The 26,227-nt window shown below is 48.5% G+C and overlaps 1 protein-coding gene across 8 annotated transcripts in view; it reads left to right on the forward strand.

Moving 5' to 3' along the window:
• The window catches only part of CSNK1G3 (casein kinase 1 gamma 3), a 406,194-nt gene that overhangs the window by 237,380 nt on the left and 142,587 nt on the right, over positions 1-26,227 (forward strand). For 4 of the 8 annotated variants that reach the window (XM_078675581.1, XM_078675576.1, XM_078675578.1 and 1 more), the window contains exon 9: positions 19,033-19,181. In XM_078675581.1, coding sequence (XP_078531707.1) covers positions 19,033-19,181 — 149 coding nt within the window. The remainder of the gene's footprint in view (positions 1-19,032; positions 19,182-26,227) is intronic. The other 4 variants (XM_078675582.1, XM_078675577.1, XM_078675583.1 and 1 more) reach the window with 1 other exon arrangement.

A 26,227-nucleotide genomic window follows, 5' to 3' on the forward strand; every position in this document is an offset into this window, starting at 1 on the left:
CCAAGGCCAAACTTCCGTAATACGGCAAATAAATAGTCCCAATCCACGCGGTCAAAGGCCTTCTCTGCATCTATAGAGAGCAGGAAGGCCTGCGACCGCGAGCGGTGGACCAGGTCCATAAGGTGGAGCAATCTCTTGGTATTATCTCCTCCTTGCCGCATAGGAATGAATCAATGAGCTCATCCATCAAGGGGCTGAATTGAGCCGCGAGCACTCCTGCAAACAACTTGGCATCGATGTTGAGGAGCGAGATCGGTCTATAGGATCGGCACTCCTTGGGCTCCTTACCGGGCTTGAGAATAACCGTGATGGCCGCCTCCGACATAGACGGCGCCACAACCCCGGTGTCCAAAAAGGAATTAAAAAGGCGGGTCAGGACCGGAGCCAGCTCCCTGCAGAAAGTTTTATAAAAAATTGCCGAGAAGCCATCCAGACCAGGCGATTTGGCAACTTTCAGCCGTGAAATAGCCGAGATGATTTCTTCGATGCGGATGGGCATGTCAAGAGCCTCCGCGGAACTCTGCAGGAGGGGAGTAACCGCACAGGACTCCAGATACTCTGCTATCCCGGTGGAAGGAGCGCCCTCCCTGCGGTATAGGTCTTGGTAGAACCGCCGGAAGGTGTCTAAAATGGCAGAATCTGTAGTGTGTTCCGCCGCATCTCGATCTCGAACCGCTTGTATAGTGTGTGTGTGAGAACGCGCCCGTAGCCTGTGGGCCAACATCCGTCCCGCCTTATCTCCACAGAGATAGAACTTGTGTCGGAGACGCAGGAGAGCATGCATTGCTCTGTCAGTGTCCAAATGCTTCAACATGCGCCTTTTCGACTCCAACTCCCGCCAAATCCTCGGTGCCCCAGTCCGCTTATGGATCGCCTCAAGGCCACTAATGTCCCCTTCTAGCTCCGTTCTCTTTTCCTTACGCAGGCGGGAGTATGTCGCAGCCAGGGCAATAAATTCTCCTCGCGTCACTAACTTTAGGGCCTCCCAAACCGCTACCACGGGAGTGCCCTCCACCTCGTTCTCAGACAGATAATGGACTATTGTCTCTCTGATCTTCGCGATCACCGACTCGGAGTAAAGCAGGGAGTCTCTAAGGCGCCATCCTGCCGAAGGCGGTCGAGCTCCACTAGAAGTGAAAGTCACCGAGATAAGTGCGTGGTCGGTCAAGGAACGCGGGGTAATGTCTGACTCTGCCAAGTGAAGCAAGAGGGCGGTCGAGGCCAAAAAGTGGTCCAGGCGCGCATAGGTCTTGTGGGCTGCCGAGTAGTAGGTGTAATCGCGCTGCTGGGGATGGTGAATGCGCCATACATCGTGTAAGCCTCCGTCTACCAGCCATTGTTTCCCTCCCGGGGTGAAGGCCCCTGTTTGGTATACCCGTTGTCCTGTCCGGTCAAGCTCTGCCTCCATTACAATATTTAAATCACCTCCCACCAGAATCTGGGCATCCGGAGTAGTTAAAACCTGCGCCAGCGCAGACTGTACAAAGGGTTCCTGGCTGGCATTCGGCACATAAATGGATCCTATAGTAAACTGCGTGTCTCCCCATTGCACTGGCACAGCCAGGAGCCTCCCTCTAATATCTACTACCTGAGATATAACTTTGCACTGCGCACGCGCGCTAAAGAGAATCGCCACCCCATTCTTCTTGATAGGCCCTGAAGACCAAAGCTGCAGCGGGAAGCGCTTATCTGGCATGCGCCGTGTATCTTTGGAAAGGAGGTGGGTCTCCTGCAACAGACAAATAGACCCCTCCGAGCTCTCTAGAAGGGATAAAATGGCGGCCCGCTTAATCGGGCTATTGAGGCCACGGACATTCAGGCTCACTATTTTCAGTTCCCTATGCGGCATACGGGTAGGTAGAGCAAACTTGCTGTGCACCTGGCAGCGCTATGGATCCCAAAGGACCTCCCTTTCCCATCATCTCTCCCGCCCCCTTCACCCCCCCAGTTGATGCAGATTCCCCCCAACACCCCCATCCCGTCTCTTCCACTCACCCCCCCCATCCATACCTACTTCAACAATAAGAAAAACAAAGAAAAGTAAACAACAGTTCGTCAAACAGGCCCCAAGAGCTGGGGAACGTGGCACCAACCATCCAAGTATCCAGTTCCTGATGCAGGACGCAACTCTCGTCGAGGACTGTAAAAGTGCCACAGGGAATTCAGCAGACAGTTCCCTCCAGCGCCAACAGCCAACCCCAGTAGTGCCAGACAGAGACTTCTCAACTCCTGAGCCCCTAGATGCCTCTGTCACCAAAGCCACCGATGCAACCGCTGCTCCCCTCTCGAAGACGGCTCGTGGACAAGTCAGGTTTTGCTACAGGTGCTGGTTTGCCCACTCGTTGCCATTCCGCCGATCCTCTGCGTCGCCTGGCGGGAGACCCCGCGTCGTCCGATGAGGGAGTGGACTGCTCCAGACCCAAGAGGTCGAGGACCGCCATCAGGGAGCGAATCTGAATCAGCTTTCCGTTAAGCTTGAAGATGAGCCTGAACGGGTGCCCCCACGAGTAGGGGATGCCTTGCTCCTTCAGATAAGTAGTGACCGGATTGAACTCCCTTCGCTTGGCCAACGTGGATGCCGCCAGGTCTTGGAAGAGCATCGGCCGGTGCTCCCGGAATTGGAGGGGGTTAAGATCTCGAGCCTTCCGCAGAATCCGCTCCTTAAGTTGAAAGTCGTGGACGCACACTAAGATGTCAGGAGGGGGAGCCTTAGGTCCCCTCGGTAGGCCCACCTGATGAACTCTGTCCATTTGGATGTCTGGCATGTCTTCCTCATCTAGCACTTGCTTGAAGAGGGCTCCCACATATTCCCTGAGGTCGGACCCCTTACCCTTCCAAGGCACCGCCCTGATCCGAATGTTGTTTCTACGTGATCTGTTCTCCAGATCCTCAGCGTGCGCCTGGAGGTCTAGATTCTGCTTAGTCAGCCTAAGCACATCCTGTTGGAGACGATGTATGTCACCTGCCGTTTCTAAGTCGTGCTCCTCCAGCAACTCTCTCCCCTATCGCATCCACATCGCGTCATACCTCCCGCAGGTCAGAGGCCAGCTGGGAGCACAGCTCGCAAATATCCTCCTTTATGGCCGTAAACAACTCCACCATGAAGGCCTTGGTAGCCGGTGCATCGCCGTCTTCGGGCCGCGGCGACTTCTCTGCTTGTTTCGGGGGCGGCTTGCCTCCCCGCCGACGCAGGTGAATCTTTCGGGGGCTTATCTTTTCTGGTTCTGTTCGTCGCCATCTTGCCCCTAGCAGCAGACAACGATATTACAGTGAGGACGATGCAGGCTTGTCGAAATTGTGCTATCTTGCGCTGCTCCCCACAATCGTCGCTCGGTATGTGGCCCAGTGAGCTATGCCCTCTGGGGGTGAGAGGCTGAGGGACAACGGAGCTTCACGTGTGTGGGGCCGAGGACCACCATTGATAAGAGGGCCGCACCACCCCTCCTGCATCACCAGGGAGATGCCCCAGCCTCCGTTCTCGGTCCCCACCCAAGGGAGCAGGGCGGTAGGTAAAGGGGGCAGGCAGGGAGTCGTCGCCCCCAACCCCCCCCCCCACCCGGCGGAGGGGTCAAGCTTCAAAGTCGCAGGCTCAGTCCCAGGCCCCAAAGGCCGCCGCTCCAGTCACTAGGCCGCTCCTGCGCCTTCTGCCGAAGCACGGACCGAGTCGCCCCCGCTCTCCTCACCTCAAAGCTGAACCGGCCTGCTGCTCTCCGAGGTGCAGGGCGGCGCTGAGCCCTCACTCCGTTCCTGCCTCAGGGCTCAATGGGTTACCGTAGAAGCAGATGAGCTGGCTCCACAAGCACCTCTGTGTCCCATCGCCCTTCAAGCCCGCTGATCCACGGGCCGAGATCACGGGCCTCCGGGGCCCGGGCCTAGTCAATCGCGTACTGCTGCCAGGGCCCGGGGGGGGCGCTCTCCTCACCGTCGTCGCCGGGGGCCTCCTCTGTCGTCAAGCGCAGGTGCCCCCACACCACTGCCTACCCACGGGCCCAGAGCAGGTCCCAGCCGCTATAGTTAGGGGGAGGGCAGCGTCCCGGGGGGGGGGGGCACTGCTCGTCGAGCCACAGGTCGATGCTGCACTCCGCGGCCTGCCACCATAAAATGGGGGGTCTCGTGTCTGCTGCTCACCGCTGGGTGGACCGGTGCATGCCTCGCTGCGTCCGCCGAATCGCGGACCGACGCTTAGGCTGATAGGCCGCCACTACTCCTCGCGGGCACCCGTAAATGGCGCCAGGGCCGCTCAACCGCCACTACCACAACGGGAGCATCCCGGCAGTGTCAAGCCTTCCGGCAGCCGTGCTCAGCCCATCGAGGGTGCCCTGAGTGTCTCCGGTCCGCTGCCGCTTCTCTCGCAGCTCGTCTGCCCCAGATCCAGCCACTCTCAGCCCGGTAAGCGCTACACCTCCTCCGGGAACCGCCGCTCTCCACGTGGCTGTCCAGACTCCGGGTGCTCTGAGGCCGCGCCGCAGCAGGGAGGGGGTCGCCGCCAGTCCTCGTACAGAGAGTGCCACCGCCAGAGTCAGGCTGCTCAGGGGACCCCCGTGTGCCCCGTTGGTAGCTTGGAAGGGCACAGGTAGGGCTAAATACATTGCTTTATGGCGGGTGGCGCCGGAGGGACTGTAATTCACGTCCTACACCGCTGCCATCTTGGCCACGCCCCCCTATTTGGTCTCTTTTACAAAAAGAGGTGGATATGCTACAAAACTAGATGAGGCCTAGCCCGTTTTCTTTTTTTGTACCTATTTCTATGGTTATTTTGTATATACCGGGGACTCCCATCTTGACGACGGGGAATGATACAAACAATAGGAATCTATGAAAGTTACCAATACTGGAGAACCAAAGTTACAGGTAAGTAACTTGTTTTCATCTTGGGATTCTAGTTCCCATGCTACAGTGCATTTTGGTGGTGGCCAGAGAGTTTCATGACCCTATGTTCGCCCCCGGAGCTGGTGCCCTGAGGTGGCTGCCTGGCAGATAAAATAGCGTTAGCATTTCTGCACTTGCATATGTCCTGTGTGTTGCTAAATATTGTGAATGCTCTTGCTCCTCAGGGTGTAAGTGCCACCAAGAATACAAAATTCCTTACTCTGTATGAAATCTCCAGCTCCTAATAGTACTTCTATTTCTCTAATCCTTCTTCCAAACTTATTATTTGTGACCATCACTCCCCAGTTCTCTGCCAAGTAAAGTGGGTCTGTCGCTAAGCTAAGAAGCTTTTGTATAATTTGCCTGAGGAATCTCTCCCTGTCTCTGGTCCAGCCTGTACTTTACTGCCAATGTAAATACCCTTCCTTTGATTTGCCAACAGCAACTGACAGTCTTTATCTAAAAAGGAGGATTGTAATTTGAATTCAACATGTTGTATACAAAAGATTCAACCCCCTCTTCTTAGTTGTGGCAGAATCGAAAAACTGTTTGGGATAGGAACTGGATAACTTTCTCTATGTGTCTTACACTACTGAACGAGTCTCATCTACAAAGTATATGTCCCCCTTGATTCTTTTTAACTACCCGGGAGTGGCTATTCTTTTATTAGGGTATTCTGTCAGATCATTAAAGGACAAACATCAACGGGTTCTAGTCATAAAGAGTCTTTTAAGTGCATGCTCCTTTTTGCCTCTTTCACCAAGTCCTCTGGTCATCTCTTGCGTCCCCAGGAATCCCCCTTGCAATGGGAGATCCAACTGCCTTCCTTTCCTTGCCCAGGCAAAACTGTAACTCAGTAAGCCCCAACTAGAACTCTGTCCCATCTTCATTCTCCTTCTTCCTGTCGATGATGGATTACATTTCTCTCTTTCTTGCCTTATAGCCAGACACACCCCAAATCGCTTGCAGGACAATAATCAGGCCTAAAGGTAAAAATACCGGGCTTCCCCCTAATCCCATCTATCCCCACCCAACTGCAGTAATCATGCTTCAAGTATTTGGCTTTCCGTAATCATCACCATTCATTTAATCGGGGATGCCATTCATGTTGGAGGAGTCGCCATTCATTATGGTCTTGTTTCTTTGGGCTTTTACACTCGTTGGAGCACAAGTTCTAGTTCTCTCATTTTTTTTTTGTTTAAAATGTTACCTTTCAACTGCCATTTTCACCTAAGTGTATCATCACTTTATCTATTTTTAAATTTCATTGAACATTTCTTTACTATTTAATTCTGTTATGTTGTTCTAAAATGGGCAGTTCATGGGTTGTTTTTTATATTGTGTATCAGTTTGATCCTTATTTCTGGTTTGCCAGCAGTTTAGCTGCTTCTGAGTGTAGTGCACCGCAACCCATCAGGTCTTGTCTGCACTATATCAAACCACCAATAAATAAAATGAATGAATATTAGTCTTATAAAGCGCGCATCAAAACGCTGCTGATAGAACCAGAAGTCGAGGTATATAAAAGGCTCACAGCAGTTGGGTGGTAAAGAGCCAGGTCGTCAAGGCCTTGCAGAAGAGAGAGTGAGACTCTGTCCGGATATTGACATAGGGAGGGTGTTCCAGAGCTTAGTGGCAGCAACAGAGAAAGGTCAGAGTGGGGAGGTCGTCGGACCCATTTTAACAAGTGCTGTATTGGTGTAATAAGCGCAGTGGAGTATTTTAAGTTGTATAAGCTTAAAGCGGGACCGGATTGCCACCTCCCTGGGAGATGCCAGGGCCTCCCTCCAGTCTTCGTCAGGTATGTCCCCTACGTCGTCTGACCATTTCATGCTGAGTTTATCGAGCGGTTCCGTTAGGTTATTAAGTATCTTACGATAGGTCAGGGAAATGGCCTTGTCAGGGAGATAGTCGTTGAGAAGTCTGTCTTCTTGAGGCGAAGAGGTGGGCAGATTGGAACCCTTGGGGATTGCTTTATTTAACGCACTACGTGCTTGTCGGTATCAGAACGTCTCCCACTTGTGTAATTGGTATTTTACTTGCAATTCACAGAATGGAACCACCGCACCCTTTGTCCCTATGTACCCCACTGCAGAAAGACCAAGCTGGTCCCATTTAACAAACCCAGGTAGAATTGATAGCCTACCCAAGTGGCAGGATTCCAGCAAAGGAGTAACTCGCGTAATTTTTCCCTTCCAGCCCAGCGCGGTAGTGGCCACGTGCAGGGCGAGACTGTGGCAGATGTAGGTGTAAAGATGGGTAATTGCTTGGGCCCCCCATACAACGCTCTCATATAATTGCCCGCTGTCATATTGAACCTATCCATTCTGTACGCTGGGTCTGTAATGAGACGGTGGGCCCAGTGGTTGAGGACCACCAATTGTGATGCCCAGTAATATGTTTTGATTGCAGGAAGAGCAATATTCCTGTCGTACCAGCTGTGCGTGAGTTTGAGTTTTGTCCGGGCGATTCGGGTAGTGCCACCATTCCATAACAGTGAACGGACCTCGGAATCAATTATTTGAAAGTATTGTGTTGAGACGCTGAAGGGTGTGTTCTGTAGGGCATATAGGAAATGGGGAAGTGCCATCATTTTGAAGAGGGCGGCTCTGTAAGGGGCAATGTCTTCCAATGCTGTACGTCAGCCCGGAGGCGATGCAGAGGGCGGGAGGAGGTTTCTCCTGCAAAAGACATCTGCGTCTCTCGTGGCATAAATGCCCAGGTAGCAAAAGCCGTCCGTGACTATGCTGGCAGTGCAGCCTGGAGGGAGTCATAGATCAATTACTTTTTCCAGTTGATGGTGTAGCCCGCATATTACCGAAAAAGAGTGAGAATATGGAGCACCGCGTGAAGTGAAGATCGGGGTTTGGCTAAATATAAAAGAATGTCATTGGCATAGAGGGAGATCCTGTCTGACCAATTCGGGGCCTAATTCAGTCCACGAATAGATGGGTCACCCCTGATCCACAACGCCAACGACTCCAGTGCCAAAGCGAATAATAGCGGTGACCAGGGGCAGCCCTGTCTCGTACCCTTCCCCAGCTCAAAAATTGCCGTTCTGCCACCGAAACGCTGGCCAAGGGTTTAGCGTATAATAGACTCACCCAGGACATAAAACGTGGGCCAAAGCCATACCTTTCTAGAGAAGCAAATAAAAAAGGCCAATCCATCATGTCAAACACTATTTTAGCGTCTAAGGACACAATTACCGCGTCTTCTTGTGTGGTGGAGGCTCTGCCCAGTACTCCGAAGAGGCGACAGAGATTGAGCGCCGTATTTTGTGTCTGCATAAAGCCGGGTTGGTCCTGGTGTATTAATTTATGGAGATGGGGCGATAAGCGAAGTGCCAGAAGTTTGGCTGGGATCTTGACCTCTGGGTCGAGGAGAGAAATCAGTCGATACGAATCGCATTGGACCAGGGGTTTCCCTTTTTAGGTTTTGCCTACGCAATGCGTACGAAGTACGCATGCGCTAGCAAAATCTAATGATATCTCGATATCTCTCTATGTGGGGTCGGGTATCCGCCCCCTCCTCCCATTGGCTAGCTCCATAAATGGAGGCTAGCCATTGGGAGCCGGATCTGTCCGTCAAAGGCCGGACCAGATTCGGGGGCGTTCCCGAGAATTTTTCCCTTTCTGCTCACGTCATGTAGACGTGTTCACTCGGTGGGCGGGGCGTTTTTGCGGGCTCGTCGAGGTTTGTTTAGGCCATTTTGCGGCCGACCGCCGGCCGAGGAAGTCCAGGTGAGTCTTCCCTTTCCTGTCCCCCCTCCCGCTGTTGGTTCGTTTCCCGCCCCCCCGTCAGTGTGTGGCCGTTCCCGCCCCCCTCCCGCTCTCCCGTCAGTGTGTGGCCGTTCCCGCCCCCCTCCCGCTCTCCCGTCAGTGTGTGGCCGTTCACGCCCCCCTCCCGCTCTCCCGTGGCCGTTCCCGCCCCCCTCCCGCTCCCCCGTCATCTGCCAGTTTTAAAAATTATTTTGTTTTAATTTGAATACTAAACTAAGTTTAAAACAGGTGGAAGCGCCCGCCATTAGCCAGACTGGTTTCGACACCAACTAGTAATGTGGTTGCAACACCATTCTAAGATGGCGGTCAGGTTAACCTACTATCGAACATGCGTACAAGATAGCCTTTGAAGCTCCTGCGTCCCACTTGAATTTAACACTCTATTTCTACACACTGCGCACTACCGGAAACAGTAGCAGATCGCCCCTGCGTAGAATCAGCTAACAGATACCGTCCGGCAAGATGGCGAAGATCGCCAAGACCCACGAAGGTAAGAGATGTCGGAGGGGCTACGAAAATCTTCCACCGAAATTAAATAAATAAAATGCTAGGGGTGCAGTCGTGCACCTCGTGTTTATGGCTCGGGCCGTCTCCCTTAGGGCGCCGTTGGGGGATTTTAGGCCTGGGTGTTTTGAGGGTAGTAGTATGCCTCTACTGTAGTATAATCCTTCGTTGGCATTCACAGTCCCTCTCGTCTGGCCTTAGCATGGTGTGCTGGATAGATCAAGGTATCGTGCTTTCCCCCACTCTGGGCCCGTAATGTAAACAAACTGAGGACCACACGAAGTCTCGTTGCCCTGTTCATTGGGATGTATGCTGTGCGTTGAGTGTCGCAGTATAGAGCGCTCTCTTAGTTGTTTATAGATCGTGCTCGAAAATTTGTGGTGTTCTGCGTTATTGAAAGCCTAAAAATGGGTAAGTATTGGCAATACGTCCTTAGCAACATGCCGTTGCCTGCGTCTAATGCCAAAGCTAGATGATGCAAGAAGCTCCTACCATGTTTTGATTTGAAGGACCCATCCATATACTCTTTGAGAAGGACGCATCACTTTCATAATCATTCTATTCTGTTGTGGCGTGGTGGGTGTATGTGGATGTTCTACTTAAAGTGAATACTTGTTTTGGAGATTCTTTTAGACAACTGATTGTTTATAGTAGTTTTTTTTACAATGTTGAGTAAGTAGATTGTAAGACTTATGCGTTTTTTTAACTGCAATTTGTTTTCTTGTGTTAAGCGTACAGGACAGTGTTTAATTTTCATCGCATGTACCTCGAATAACATTACTTATCAGATTAAACGCCGTTGGAACGTACAGCTGTGGTTAGCAGCAAAGTACCCATGCTCAAACGTCTTTATAAAAGTTAGTCATCATTTTTTCTAATACCACGCACACAACCAGAACGTTCTACTTCTTATTTTAAAAAAAAAAGTATATTTTCTCCACCCCTCTCTGAGGCAACATGTAGACCATTTTGTACAACAAGCCAGAGAAGCCCCACTATGGGAGTAGTTAAAAACATTTTCACCGTTCATTTTTTAAAATCTATATCAGTCTGGGCTGTTTGTATCTGCTTGCTTTCACTATTAGCTCCTCAATACAGAAGGGACCATCCTCCAGATGGACAATTTAAACCAGCTCCATAATACAGGTCTCCTTTTATTGGGTGCACATGCAACGCTAGACATTTTTGACGGTTATTGTACCTTATCAGTGGTGCAAATTGTGATCCTCTTTGGAGGGCTAGTAGCCCAGGATTTAGGCGTGGTGGGGGATAAGTCCTACCCTAGACAAATTTGCAAGTTGTTGGTATATGTTTCTAAAGAAGCAGATGAGCTGAAAAGGAGTTGCCATTTAAGGACTGTGTATAACAGTGGCTCACATTTGCTTTTGGTATGTGCCGGTCTGCTGGCTGTAACCATTTGCTGGGTAGCGGTGTCAACATTTGAATGAATGTTCTGATAACGTGCACGCTTTGACTGAATTACTTACTATTGGCGTTTTTATAGCGCTGATCATGTCATTTGTTAGCTACTTTAAAGCACTCGCTGGTGGGTAAATCAGTCTCATGCGCAGTCTCGCTGGCGAGATTTAACAAGCATTAAAAATGCAATAAGTCTCACCTTGTATTAAGTTAAAGCCATTTGCTTTGCTATACAATACCATTAGCAAAGCAAATGGCTTTAACTTAACCGAGGCGAGAGCTGTTGCATTTTCAATGCTTGTTTTATTCTGATCCTGCTGTCTGTGATCTCTGCTTTGATTTAGTAATGTAATCTTACTGTTTGTTTTGCGCATAAAGTGCTTGTTAGTTGTGTTTTCATTTATTCTATTCGCCTTATGTGTTGTGTTTATGAAACTGCCTCATCTGTGCAGACTAATGTTGATTCGTGGCCCAGCTTCTTCTTGCGCGTGGAACAGTCACAGGGATGGTGTTAAAATGTAGTCTGTCTTTGTGGTGGGCAGAAACAGACACATCAGCCAATAACCTCTCCTTCACTTCAACAGTGATTTGTTATTATTATTCTTGTATCATTACGAACTCTCGTCCTTTTCATTTACGTGACCCCCTTCTATTTGCCTGTAACTACGCTTGGCCTCGGGCTTGCAGTGTGTGTGGGGGCTTGCAGTGTGTGTGGGGGCTTGCAGTGTGTGTGGGGGCTTGCAGTGTGTTGGGGGGGCTCGCAGTGTGTGGGGGGGCTCGCAGTGTGTGGGGGGGCTCGCAGTGTGTGGGGGGGCTCGCAGTGTGTGGGGGGCTCGCAGTGTGTTGGGGGCTTGCAGTGTGTGGGGGGGGCTCGCAGTGTGTGGGGGGGCTCGCAGTGTGTGGGGGGGCTTGCAGTGTGTGGGGGGGGCTCGCAGTGTGTGGGGGGGCTCGCAGTGTGTGGGGGGCTCGCAGTGTGTAGGGAGGCTCTGTGGGTGTGTGGGGGGGCTTTGTGTGGCTGTGTGTGTGGGGGGCTTTGTGTGGCTGTGTGTGTGGGGGGCTCTGTGTGGGTGTGTGTGTGGGGAGGCCTCTGAGTGTGTGTTGGGGGGGCTCTCTGTGGGTGTTTGTGTGTGTCATTTGCGAGAGATAAAGCTAGTGGCATTGTAAATGACAATGCCATTTATTTATGTTAAAAAAAAACATAAATAAAAATATTGTCAAGAGCAATGCCAGAAGCTCAAACTTTAACAGAGGCAAAACCATTGCATTGTAAATGCTTGTTTGTGTATGACCGCAATGTTAACCAATCGCTGTGTCTCGGGGAAAATCCCATGTTCTGTACTTTCATCATACATCCGCACCAGGTATAGAGCCAGTACCGATGAGACTGCTTTGTAAAGCTCGATCGGAAGGCCACTAGGACCCATGGCCTTCCCGGAGCGCAGTCCGCCAATCGCCTTAGATACCTCCTCAGGATCTAATGTTGTGTTTACGTCTGTATTATCTTGAGGGTCTAATCTTGGTAGGGGGAGGTTGGAAAGCAGGTCGTCTGCTTCTTCCTGCGTAGAAGTGGACATAGGGACATAGAGGCGCTCAAAATGGTTAGCAAAAATATCAGCAATTCCATCTCGGTCGCTTCGCCTTTCGCCACTAGGGGTGACCATCTCAGCCACCCACTTGTTGGCCAACTCATGTCTATCTAGCCACACCAACAATTTACTGGCCTTATCTCCTATTTCATATACACAATATTGAGTGGAGCGGCAGTGCACTTGGGCTGCCTCCCTGGCTATATCATGATATTCCTTTTGTTTCACTGCAAGTGTGTGGGAAGAGTCCGGGGATGTGGAAGCGACTAGGTCGCGTTCAAGGTTGGCCACCTCTAGTTCTATATCCTCTAGTCGCTTGTGTTTCTCCTTTCGATGGCCCGCAACTGCCGCCACCCCACACCACCGAATCACCGTCTTACATGCCTCCGACAACGTCACATCCGAGTCGACGGAGCCCTAATTTTCTGCAAAACTTCCTACATCATTTTATCTGGTATATCCGGGATTTTAATATACCATGGGTTGAGGGCCATCTCCCGACGAAAGGCGGAAGGAACACCACAGTAATGAGCCAGGATAGGAGAGTAGTCGGATATGCCCCTGGGCAAAAAGGTGATATCACTAAACAGAGAGAGCTGTGAGGCTTGACAGAAGAGATAGTCAATACGCGACGTACCCCCATGAACCCCGGAAAGGAAGGTGTACTGCCGATCTGAAGGGGGATGTGTGCGCCACACGTCCACCAGTCTCAGGGCTATTAGAAAGTCAGACATACGTTTCCCCTGTGGCTCATTAGGTCGTGGCAGTAAATGATCCAGGTCCACAGCCAGGGCGGCATTGCAGTCTCCCCCTAATATTGATGTCCCACTCGGGTAAGTTCAACATGTGTGGGCCCAGATCAGTCAGGGTGGAGGAGTGGAGTCTGGGGGTATGTATAATGAAGTCACGTTGAGAGAGCGACCCTCCCATCCTCCGGATACTGTGACACAAACCGCCCAGCGGGGACGTGCATGATTGTTTTAACCTGAAAGGGAAGGGAGAAGCATGCACGAATACCCACTCCTCTGGACCCCCGCGTGTAACCTGCGTGTGCATGTAGTTTATAGCCCCATAAATTTAATGTGCTGTATGTGGTGCCAGGGATATGCGTTTCTTGAAGAAGTACGAGGTCAGGGGTGTGGCGTTTCAGATATTGCAAGACTAACCCCCTTTTTATCCGGTCGCCTAATCATTTCACATTCCATGAGATAATTTTGAGTCAGCCCAGGGAGGTGGAAGCTGTAGGAGTGTCACTAATTAGGGTCAGAGAACAAGAGCCTCACCTCCCACAGGGCCCAGGAAATGACAATGCGCAATGAGAAGCCGAAAAGAAGTAGACCAGTGAGGTTGTCATGCATGCCAGTAACCACCTTACATGTGCAAGTGATCATATTAGATAGATTGCTCAAAAAATAAAACAAACATCGAAAACACCCCTTAAGAAAACACCCCAGGGGAAACCCCCCCACTGCCCCACCCTGCTACCCTGCAACGTGGACTCAGAACTGCCCTCCACCCCAATTTGAAGAGTGCTTGTATACCCATAACGAGAACCAAATAGAGGGGAGCGCTACACAACCAATCTAACTCAAGATTTGACCCTCTTCCTTCCCAGAGAATCATCCCAGTTGCCCAAAATGAAACCTGAAGGATCTAGTAGCCCCACATCGAAAGCATGTAACTCCAGTCACTACGGGCGATATGGCCACCCACCCATCTCCCCCCAAAAACCAGGCCTCAGTTAAACAGTAACAATTGTCTTGGAACGTTCATTAATAGGAGACAACGTATGTGAGGACCAATGTTCGGCTATCAAATGCTTCCCAACCACCAGAACCAAGGAGCCTGGTCAGGGGTACCACAGTCAGTATCGTAATAAGTCACTAAATACGAGGTGATGTCCCAAGTTTGTGTTACGTCTGCCAATACCTGTATTGCAGGAGCTCAGACAATCTTTCCTCGAGGGCGTTCGAAATTGTGAGGTTGATCCCGGGAAGAGCCATCACAGTCCATGGAAGAATGCCACCTCTCCAGCCAGCCCCAGGCCTCCTCCGGGGACTGGGGCAATAGCGACCTACTATCTGCTTGCACACGTAGCATGGCATTTTTCAAATTGTGCCCCCTGAGAGCACGCTTTATTTCCAGGAATGAGCAGCATTTCTGCTGTACTTTGTAGGTAAAGTCTGGGAAAAAGGTGATGCTCGTGTTGAAGAATTTCAGAGGGGGGCTTGGAGAATGATATCCTGATCACGAAAATTGGAGATCCGCGCCAGAATGGGACGTGGTGGAGCGCCTGGTTTCGGAGGGCCTCCAGGTACTCTGAGGGCGCGTTATATGGAGAAGTATTTGGAGCGGGACTGGGGTTTTAAATGATTTTGGATCAAGTCCTCAACGAACAGGTCAGCCGCCTGCCCCTCTGCCCATTGGGAACTCCCAGGATACGCATGAACGTTGTTTCTCCTTGCGCTCCCTTCGTCATCCTCTATTCGGGCCTCAAGATCGGATGGCTGGGCCTGCAGTTGCTTGACCATCGAATCCAGCCGCGTTGTGGAGATCGTGAGTGTGGCGATAGAGCCTTCCTTAGCCTTGACCCATTCCCCCATATTCTTCAGATCTTCGAGTATCAAGTTTACATCAATGGATACGGTGTCAAATTTAAGTTCCAATGCAGGTCGGACTCCCTGGACACTTCCATAATGTCCGCCAGAGTTGTGCCCCCATTCTCAAGTTGTTGCTTCGTCTCTGTACCATCCTGCCTCCCTTCCGTGTCTCCAGGCTTGGAATGAGCACATTTTGACAGTCTGTGCAGAGTGGATGGCTTGGTGCGTCTAGCTGTAGCCATTGCATCTTGTTCCACCCCCCGACTGGGAGATGTCAGGTCAGAGGAGCGTCGAGCGCCGGTCAAACAAGGCACCAGACAGGCAGGGGCAGATCGGTTGGGTCAGTGCCCCTTTGGTTAAAAGCAGTTTGTGGCTCAAAATGGCGGTGGCTGTATCGCAGGCAGGTGCAGCCAGGGCACTGAAGGTCGCAGTTCGCACAACGGGGTAATTGATCCACAGCTCCGGCGTGCAGAAGAGTCAGGGAGGCAGCCGTCCCTGTCTGCACAAAGAAAGTCCCCAACTCCCAGCAGAGTCAAGTCACCAAATGGATGGTGGGGGGGTGGGGGGGGGGGGGGGGGGAACAAAACGTCTCAGACGGTCCCGTATCGCTCATTGGCCCCAGCACGATTCGTTAGGCCTGGCGGGGTGTACAGTGACGGGGGCCTCCGTCTGCGGTTCGTGTTTAAGAATTGTCGCGGACCCTCGTGCGGTGCCCTTGCCAGGTGTGATGATCTGAGCACCGCGGGCCTCCGTCACTCACCGGCAGTCAGTAGAAGTCCGCGTAGGTCCCCGAGCCTGGAGCATGTAATTCGAGGTGTTCTCGCCAAGCACCCCCTTAGGCCGATTGTCTCTGATGCGTCCGTCGGCAGCAGGGAAGGCCGTGCGACCTCACGGCTCTGTCTGCGCGAATCTCTTGGTCGATATTTAAATTACTCTAGTTTTGGCAATCGAAGCCCAGGTGACCTCTGCAGCGGATCGGACTGATCCAGAGCTCAAGTCTCATCAACAGCAGCGGGAATTGCGGGCAAACCGATCAGTGTGACGGATGTGAGGGGAGAATTAGTCAGCGGCCGACCGGAGCTTTATCCCAGTGCGGCCATCTTGAATGTTGACAAGCCACGCCCCCGCCTGCATGCAATTTTTAAAGTTTTTTGTGGACGCCTCTATTTGGGTGTCATCAGCATAGGCTAGCGCCTCCATCCCAAAGGATCTGATGACCTTGGCTAGAGGGGCAACAAAGTTGTTAAACAGAGTTGGACTCCATGAACAGCCCTGAGGGACTCTGCAGAACATATAATTAGCGTCAGAGTAAAATTGATCCATTTTTACTATTTGGGACCGGTCAGTAAGAAATGAGGCAAGAGGCTTCAGAGCAGAGCCCGTAACCCCAATTTTCTTAAGCTGGCCAGCCAATCTCAGGGGGGAGATGGTATCAAGGGCTGCAGTTAGATCTAAGAGGATCAGTAAAGTGGTGTGCACGCATCAATCTTAGTTTGAATGTTATTGATTGCAGAGGTTAACGCAGTCTCAGTGCTGTGGCCATTTCTAAAACCATGCTGAGAGACCATCAAACAAATGGTGTTCATCCAAATAGATGGAGATTGAGATGTTTCTCCAGGATTTTTGTGGGGAGTGGCAACGAGCAGATGGGCCGATAAGTTTTTTAATTCAGAAGGATACAGAGAGGCCTTCTTTTATAGAGGTTTAACCACCACAGTCTTCCAAGTTATGAAAATGAAATAGTAAACTTGGTAAGCAAAGGCCTTTTAGTCAAAAACTCTTTCATTCAGGGACTTGCAAGTTCCTGTTTACAATGATAAGGTAAAATGATTTTTGGGCAAAAAACCTGGATAGACATGAAGGTTTGACACACATTGGATCACTTGGCTCCTGTGCACATAAAGCACGGGGTGAGAGATTTCCTCAGACATGGCCTACATCACAATTTCAAAACTTTAGGTTCATACTAACTAGTCCAAGCTTTTCAAGTTTGGCTCTTCTTGTCTGTAACTTTATGCTTAATACATTTGAAGGTTTTAAGATTGGAGCAACAATTTTAGAAATTCAATTAGGTAACTTTTTAGCCTTCTAGAGTTGATTTGGCTTGATAGTGAAGCAGGAAAAAAAACTTTTTAGAAACATGGCTCTGGCTGTATGTTAATCTTCCTTCATGTTGTGTTTGACTGGGCTGAACATGGGTTCTTACTGTGAAAAAACATGTATTAAAACCACTACGTCTTTTGGAGTGGATTGTTAGTTCACTGTATTACAGCTCTTAGACAGGTATTTTTGTTTTTACAAGGAATATCATAGATCACCATTGTAGAAAATAGTTGTGGATACCCCCTCTGACATACTGAGAAAGATACTATGTAATCTAGAGAATAAGAGCTCGAAGAAACGCTACTTAGAAAGGGGCTTTGGCTCCTCCCTTCAGTACAGAGTGGCCCAGCAACTCAGGGAATTTCGCTGGTCAATGTCCCCTGCCTAACTGCGGACATCTGCAAAGCTTGCCCCGGCATGATTCTCCACTCTAGCAACAAAGCGTGTGTGCAAAGACCAGCAGGACAAGCCATAACACCAGCAATAGAATAAGTGGTACAAAAAACATACAGACTGATTTAATTCGGGACCAAAGGAGGTAACTCCGCAGAAAAAAAGGGGGTCCCCATCCACACAAACTGATAAAGGAAGGAGGAGACAGGCTAAGGGTTGAACTCTCTGCCTATCCCTAAACCTTTGTTGGGCCGCTTCCGCTTGGGCTTCATCAAGAAGAGCCCCATCAAATGGCATGTCCATCAAGAACGACTAGACAGGTTCCGGAAATCCAGATGCCCGGAGCCATGCATGTCGTCGCAATGCCATTGCAGACGCCATGGTCTGTCCAATGGAGTCAGTGGAATCCATTCTACATTTGATGAGCAGTTTGGCTGTTTGAAGGCCATCTGAAACCAACTGCTGCCAGCCTCTTTTGCTGCTACTCCTACATACATTTAGTCGGTTGTTGGTATTGACCGGCTGGTTCTCTTGGAGAACTGTTGTAGGATTAGTTTGCAGACCTTCCTCCATGGGGGGGTGGCTATGGTATGTAATTCAAAAGTTAGGGAATCTGCAGCTAGATGTCTCTATCAGATGTACAAGTTACTTACCTTCGGTAACATAATGTCTGGTAGAGGCACAATCTAGCCGCAGATTCCTTAAAGTCCCGCCCATCCTTCCTCCTCTGTGAAAGACCTGTGAGACAAGGGGTAAATCTCTGTATTTAAACGTGTTTGTTTACCAGTAGTCACTATCTCTCGTAATAGTGGCTCAACCAACATTTTATTGTTGTTTCATGGGTCTTATATGGGTATGTTCATGCCTCTCACTTCCATTAGTGAATGGTTTGTAGAGTGGAGGGTGTTGCTCTTTTTTAAGGATATTTCTGCTCCCAGGTGCAGGATTTCACATAGCCGGAGCATTGTTTATTAATATGGGTTTTTACTTTAAACCCTTTGGATGGTATTGACATTCCATTTCATTTTATTTGTAATTGGTGCTTTTTAAAGATTTTGAATTTTTTTAGTCCACTGTTTACACAGCCAGTTTCTAGAGTGGCTTATATGGCCTCATTGACGTCATATCCGGAGACGATGTCATCACTGAGCTGTACAACGCCGTCCCCAGGCCCGCAGAGGTACTGCTGAAAAATTTCCAGATCCAAACTGGCACCTGGGGAGAATTCAAAAGTTAAGGAATCTGTGGCTAGACTGTGTCTCTACCAGATATTATGTTACCGAAGGTAAGTAACTTGTACTTTGTTGTCAGTCTTAACTTAACATTAATCACATTTTCAATCCAAATTTTCAACTTTTAAAAGTTGAAAAAGAAATGACTAGCTTGAGGCTCAGACTTGATTAAAACCTCTTACCGGCTCTCTTATTTTTGCAATTTTATACTTCATTAGGAGAGATAATTACTGCCCTTAAAATAGTGCAGAGGCTTCGGTTGGGATAGTGTACATCATTGTTAAAGTTTGCATGTGAGAATTTGATTAATGAATGGCAACGTATCCAAATTGGCACAAATCGGAATTCTACAAATGGCTAACCCTGGCATAATATAATACAAGGTGTTGAGTTGTTTTAAAAATAGATTCTGGTTGACATTCTTATTTAATAAATGAACCATAACACCAGGAAAACTGAGAAAAATAATGCAAATAATAAATACAATTCGATGCATGAACATATGTTGCACATATACCAAAATAAAAGTTACTTTTCTTTATAGAAGAGATGGCCACATATCTACGCTATGTAAGAAGACTAGATTTTTTTGAGAAACCAGATTATGACTACTTACGGAAGCTCTTTACGGACTTGTTTGATCGGAAGGGGTTCATGTTTGATTATGAATATGATTGGAATGGCAAACAATTGGTAAGTAATATAAAGTTGTTGTTTTTGAGAATTAATGTGAGCAGTCCTGTCTCCATGTTGAAGACTAAAGACACCTAGTTAGTTATTGTATGAATATGTATTCTAAATTCAGAAATGTACTGCGGAGCAATAGAAAAGTCATAAGTTGGCTAACTCTTGTGGTGCCATTATTTAATATTGTGTTGATTATTGTTAATTTAGACAAAATGAAAGCTAAAAATCTCACTGATAAATTATAATTTCTTCAGCAACTTAAATTACCTTGTCTCTATACGTTTTACAAACAAATTTGCAGACATCAAGTTATTGTGGTTGATTTCTCTTTTACCTAATCCAAGATAATGGAAAAGTGAACTAATCATGACAGACAAAATGCAATTTTTACTTACACACATGTGCATTAACATTTTTACAACCGTATAAATATGGAAGAGTTTGTTAAAGTTAAAGGCTCATAATATCACATAGAAAATATGATACAATGAGGGTGTTGTGTAATGCTGTTAGTCGAAATATGCAAAAATGATAATGGAAATAGATGTGTTTTCAAAAGGAGCTTGACCTGATGTGAGGAAACATGGTTGAGAGAAGCAAATGAGGAATGTGGGAAGTAGGAAAAGAGATGGTAGAACAGAATGCATAGCTGATGAGCAGATGATTAGCAGCAACCACAGTCAGTCAGAAAGATCCAGGTGAATAGTGTTTCTTAAAGAAAAGGAGCTTGAGATGCTTCTTGATCATCGCATGTGATTGAATGTGCCCTGAAAGGTTTTTTTTAACTCTGCAGGTTGTAGCATGAGGGATTAAGTGCTGAAAAGAGAACATTTACTCCCAACATTTTAAGTTTGTTTGCCAAATAGAGATATGGGTTCCTATATGCATAATTGTTTTTTTTTTTTTTTGCACAAACATACGGTTTAATGATAAAAGTATACAGCGCAAAAACAATAATATGTGGAAATGTCATCACCTAGTCTATTGATTTGTTTTGATCATATTGAAATACTTGTTTCCACCAAACTTTAGAATTACCAAGAAATATGTTTCATTTTTTTTTTCATTTTTTTTTTCTCGTAAGACTTTATTTACCTCTGCTAATTTTACACAGCATTTGCCTACAACCCGGAGGCCGGCTGCCAATTCAATACTGGTAGAGAAAATACATTGCCATCTAGCCGCCCACCTATGATTCGATATCAATTTAACAATCCAACAGCAGACAACAGGGTAAAACTTATGTAAAATCCAAGTCCTTCTTACTTTTTTTTTTTGTTATAATCATAACGCAACTTATGACTCGATAGAACCAATATCCAACATACATTTCAGCACTCCTAATTCTAGACTCTACAACGGCAAATCAATCTCAGCACTTCTTTTGCGTCTCACAATTTTCAGGGCTTCGTACGATCAGCTGAGCTCTACACCCAGCCTCGTGCTACCACCCCACCAGTGCCGCTATCCCTCAAGTTAGTCATCTAATCCACATCTTCTTCATCTACTGAGCTATCTACGTCCTCCTCTGGCAGCGGCTCACATAGATCCCCCCGATATCGATTCCATGGCAGCCAGACTCCATTCCATTTCCGAGGATTGGCCCTCTGTTTGTATACTGCACGCTCAATCACCAGTAGCATATCCATATTCCTACACCATTACATCCGGGTCGGCGCATCTGCCGCCCCCCATTTCTGCGCTATATCCCTTTTGGCCACCATAATACCTATAGTGGCCCATTGCTGTCCCTGGTGCGTCAGGTCATTCGGCCCCCATACATTCAGCAGGCATACTCGCGGATCTGGTGTAATGGAGACATTCAGAGTTTGTGAAATAGTACGCAGTATCTGTCGCCAGTATTCAGCTATTATCGGGCACTCCCAAAGTGTGTGCAGCAGCGTACCCTCCTCTCCACAGCCCCTGAGACAAAATGGATGTTCTGCCCTGTGGATTTTATGCAAGGTGGTCCTCGTGTAGTAAATCCTGTGCAATATCTTAAACTGCACCAGTCGTAATCGCGCTGAGATACCAGCTTCCCTAGGGGATGCCATCGCAGCGTTCCTGTCTGCCTCGTCCATCTCTGCTATCTCACTCTCCCATTTTTCCCTCAGTTTCTGCAAGGGGTCTGGTAGGTTGTTCAGTAGTTTCCGGTATGTGAGGGAAGTGGCCCTAGTTTGCATGTAGTCTGTGAGGAGGCGGTCTTCCAGCGGGGAAGATTCTGGGACCTTTGTACCCGTGTCTATCGCTGTCATCAATGCATGTCTTATTTGGATATAACGGTAGATCTCATTGTGCCCCAGGTTATATTGTTGTTGTAGATATGTAATGTTATGTTATGTAATGTAAAAAGACTTATAGAGCACACATACACCCAACGGTTTCTTGGCGCTAATCGGCAGATAGGGAACAGAAACGATAAATGGATAGAAGGGCGGCGGGGAAGAAGGAGAAATAAAGACCAAGGGGGGACCTAATTGTAACTCTTACGAAACAAGTGAGTCTTCAGGAGAGACCTGAATTGAGTGGAAGAGGAAGTGAGCCTAAACTCCAGCGGGAGCGCGTTCCAGAAGGAAGGAGCGAGAAATTAAAATCAGAGCCCACCATGTTTCTTACGTTTGAAGGTAGGAGTTTTAAGCAAAGCCAGATGGGAAGATCGGAGGTTGCGTGAAGGAGCGTAATGACAAAGGGAGGAGGAAATAAAAGCGGGGCCAAGACCAGCCTAGGCCTTAAAGATAATGCAGCCCAGTTTAAAGTTGCAGCGTTTAAAGTTGGGGTGGTCTCAAAAGAGACCACCCCATCTCTCGTCCACATGTCCCCCACCGCGAAGATGCCGATGTTATCCCACTGTGTGAACCCTTTACTATGTCGTAATTGACCCAATGCCTTGGTATCCCACAGTGGTGTAAGCTTCGTTATGACACCCCCGACTTTAATTTCACCTGCACCTTGTGCCACAGTGCCACCGTGTGCTTAGTGGGGCCCGTGAGTTTCGCTGCTAGCCTCTTGTTATACAGCGGGGCTAGTAAACTATGTGTGCCCAGCTGCGCTCTATCCGCAAGATAGGCCGGGTCATCCTGCGGGACATGCAGCCATTGGTTTATTACCTTGAGGTGAGCCGCCCAATAGTACAATTGTACATTCGGCTGGGCTATCCCGCCGTCGTACCAGTCCCTGACAAGCTTCGTGTGTGCCACACAAGCCGGGCGGTCCCCCCACAACAGTTCAGTCACCACCGCCGTCACTCTACGAAAGTATGAGGGTGGTACCAAAGCCGGCGTATTTTCCAACACATACAGGAAACGAGGCAGCGCCATCATTTTGAACAGCGCCGCTCTCCCCAGCAGCGTCAGCGGAAGAGCCTTCCAATGTCTCGCATCTGATTGCAGCCGAATGAGCGGTGGCAATAGGTTTAGTTCATAGAAGGCTTTATCGTCGCGAGTTATGTGGATCCCTAGATACTTGAAGGAGGTGTCCGCTACCGTCAACGTACAGTCGGTAGGGAGTTTTGGAGGGGGGCCTTTAAGCACATAAATCACCGACTTTGTCCAATTAATCTTATAACCAGAGGTGCGTCCGTGCTGATCACATAGCGCCAATAATACCGGAATGCTCCTCTCAGGATCCGACAGATAAATTAACATATCGTCGGCGTATAGAGAGACTCTGTCTTCCCAGTTTTCCCCCCACCGTATTCCCCTCAGCAATTGGGACATTCTAATAACTGTGGCCAATGGCTCCAAGACTAAGGCAAACAGCAAGGGCGAGAGTGGGCATCCCTGTCTCGTTCCCCTAGCTAATGAAATGACACGGGAGATGTGGCCGTTCGCCGCCACGTGCGCCACTGGAGCCGTATACAGGAGCCGAATCCAGGAGATAAATTTAGGGCCGAAGCCCATGTCTTCCAGGACTGCAAAAATGTACTGCCACTCCACCATTTCGAACGCCATCCTGGCATCCAATGACAAAATGGTCGCCGCTTCCGTCAGTGATGGGGCCCGTGCCAACGCTCCGTGTATTCTACGGAGGTTTAGCGCTGTGCTCCTGTGCGGCATGAAGCCTGACTGGTCCGGGTGGACTAATTGTGCGAGATGAGGCATCAGCCTGCTGGCTAACAACTTCACTAAAATTTTGGCCTTGGCATTTAGGAGTGATATTGGGCGGTAAGACGTGCTCTCAGCGGGTGGCTTATCTGGCTTTGGAATCGCTACTATAGTTGCTACACGCTGGTCGAGGGGCAGGACCCCCTGTTCCAAGCTTTCCGTATACATATCCCGTAGGGGTGTACTCAACGCTTCTGACATAGTCTTATACCACTCTATTGGTATCCCATTAGGGCCCATTGCCTTACCGGAATGCAATGCATTAATGGCCAATTGTATCTCTTCCGCTGACAAGTCAGCTTCAAGCTCCTCCATTGCTCCTTGTGATAGGGTCTGTGTTGGTACCCCGTGGAGGGCCACCGTTGCCGCCTCTAATGTTATGTCTACCTCAGGGGTATATAGTTCCTGAAAGTGGTCAGCCAAGGCTTCCACTATCACTGACGGACGTGCATGTAGCTCTCCGTCTGTGCCTCTCAGCTGCAGTATATTTTTAGTACTTTCTTTTTTCTTGTCTAACAAGGCCAAGAGCCTACTGGCCTTATCACCAATTTCATAGACTCTGTGCGCTGTCGCTGCAATGCTCTCGACTGTCTTCCGACGAAGATGGTCGTCATGGAGCCGTTGACAGAGCCGAAGCGCATGTAGTGTATTTTCAGTTGGGTCCGCCATGTGGGATAAGTTCACTTTGTTAAGTTCTAGTTGTAGCGCTAACAGTTCCTTCTTTTGAGTAAGCTTGTACCCCGCTATGGACGTAATTGCTTGCCCTCTCAGAACAGTCTTATAGGCTTCCCACAGGACCATGGGTGACGTCACTGAGGCCGCGTTTTCGACGAAATAGCATTGGGCTGCCTTTTTTAGCTCTCTGCGTATATGCGGCACTTTGAGATATCCTGGGAAAATCGGGTAAATTCGTTTGCGAGCTATTTCCGGGCAAGATAAAGTCAGTGATAGTGGGGAGTGATCTGATATGCCCCTGGGTCTAATTTGTACGTCACGTATTGTGAGGAGACCGCCCCCAAGCGCAAGAAAGTAGTCAATACGGGACAGGCTGCCATGGACGGCAGAGTAAAATGTGTACTGATGGTCCTCGGGATGTAACTGTCTCCATAAGTCCACCAGTCCCTGTGTTACCAAAAATTCGCCGAATCGCTATATGCATAATTTTGTGTAATACAGGCAGACTTGTAGATTGAGCCATCTTCATTTGAGAGCAATTTTCTTTTGTAGTAAATGACACAGCAATATGCCTTATTAGTGCAAAGTATTTTGTAGACCAGTTAGGAGGGAGTTGCCTAGTCAAACCATGAAATAACAATTTGCGCAGTCTGTATTTGTATGTTTGTGTGTTTATTATGGCAATTCTAAAGCGCAAACCTAGCTGATTAGCAACGAAGCACTACGCAGAGGATTCATGGGGCAATGGATGGGACAGAGGGAGGAGGTAAAGCACATAGAAGGAGATGGAAGGGTGTTTGCTAGTGGAAATGGCGCGAAGTCCGCCTATTTGAGATAGTGTTATTTAAATAGTTTTCAATTTTGTTCTGAATTTTGGATGGGTTGATGCTGTTCTGATGTTTAGGTGTATGTTGTTCCAGATCCTGGTGTTACAGGCAGTGACCGCTTATTTTCTTCTCCTGCTGTTTTTAACCTGTGATCTGACAATGTCAGAGCAGCTCATCTGGTATTGACCTCCAGATATTGTTAGGTTTTTTTGATAGGTATAGGTAGACAGGGATCTTGGTGTAGAGGGCATTGCAAATAAGGCAGCTGATCTTGATGATGATCCTGGCGTGCAGAGGTGAGCCATTGTAGAACTTTTAGTTCAAAAGTGAATTGGTTAGATTTCTTCAACTCTTTGATGAGCCCCACAATAATATCATTTGAAAACGTGCACTCTTAGCTGTGATTAGATGTTCTCCTTTGTCTAATGTAATGCCTCATGATTTTCAGTAAATAATTAAATGATTTTGATCCAGGACATTAAATCAAACCAAGATAGAGCTGGTTGTGGTAGTGTGAATGAAAAATTAAGAGAATCTCCGGTTTCAGAGGGTTGACTTTAAAATGGTGACTAGTAATACAATCTTTAATGTTCAGGAATAAACAAGTACACCTATACAACTAAGATTAACCTTTCTCTTCACTTCGGGACCTATTAATAATTGACATAAATGTTAATCAATCACCACTATGGAATTCCAGGGTACCACGTTTGGCAAAAAGAGAATGTATTTCCAATGATGTTCATCAATAAAATCATTGCAAAGTGTTGAGTTTTGTACACTGCACATGGTTATATTCGTACCATAATCCTGTAGGGAACAATTCTTAAGTAGATTACATTTTTTATTTAAAGGGCACAGCTACCCGTAGGCATCCCGGCGCTGGGGGCCGTCGGGAAGATTAAGCGAGCTATTGCCCAGAGACACATGGTGAAGTGAAGTGAAGGGGTTTTGTAAAGCGCGGCTGCTGCCCGAGGGCGTCCAAGCGCTAAATAAAAGTGACAGAGCTCTGAGAGAGGAGGGGAAAGATCCAGGTGGGGAGCTCATTTCTGAAAAGGTATGTTTTTAGCACTTTACGGAAGGATGAAAGGATAGGGTTGGACCTAAGTGAGAAGGGAAGGGAGTTCCATAATTTAGCAGCGTTGAACGAGAAGGACCTGCCTTCTGCTCTGGACCTTTTGACTCTGGGAACTGCAGCGAGGAATGCCTTCTCTGAGCGAAGTGACTTACCGGGACAATAGGGAGTGAGAAGTGTGTGGTTGATCTCACGTCTGGCTCTGTGGAAGGCTTGGTGCGAAATGCACAGGGTCTTAAATTTTATTCTATCCCTAACTGGGAGCCAGTGGAGTGACCTAATCCCTGGCTTAGCTGATTCTCTGCGTGGGATTTGTAGTAGCCTGCGAGCTGCGCAGTTCTGTGTTCGCTGAAGTTTCTGTAGCACGTAGTC

This window comes from Lissotriton helveticus, chromosome 2_1 (assembly GCF_964261635.1).
Source record: "Lissotriton helveticus chromosome 2_1, aLisHel1.1, whole genome shotgun sequence".
Classification (NCBI taxonomy): domain Eukaryota; kingdom Metazoa; phylum Chordata; class Amphibia; order Caudata; family Salamandridae; genus Lissotriton; species Lissotriton helveticus.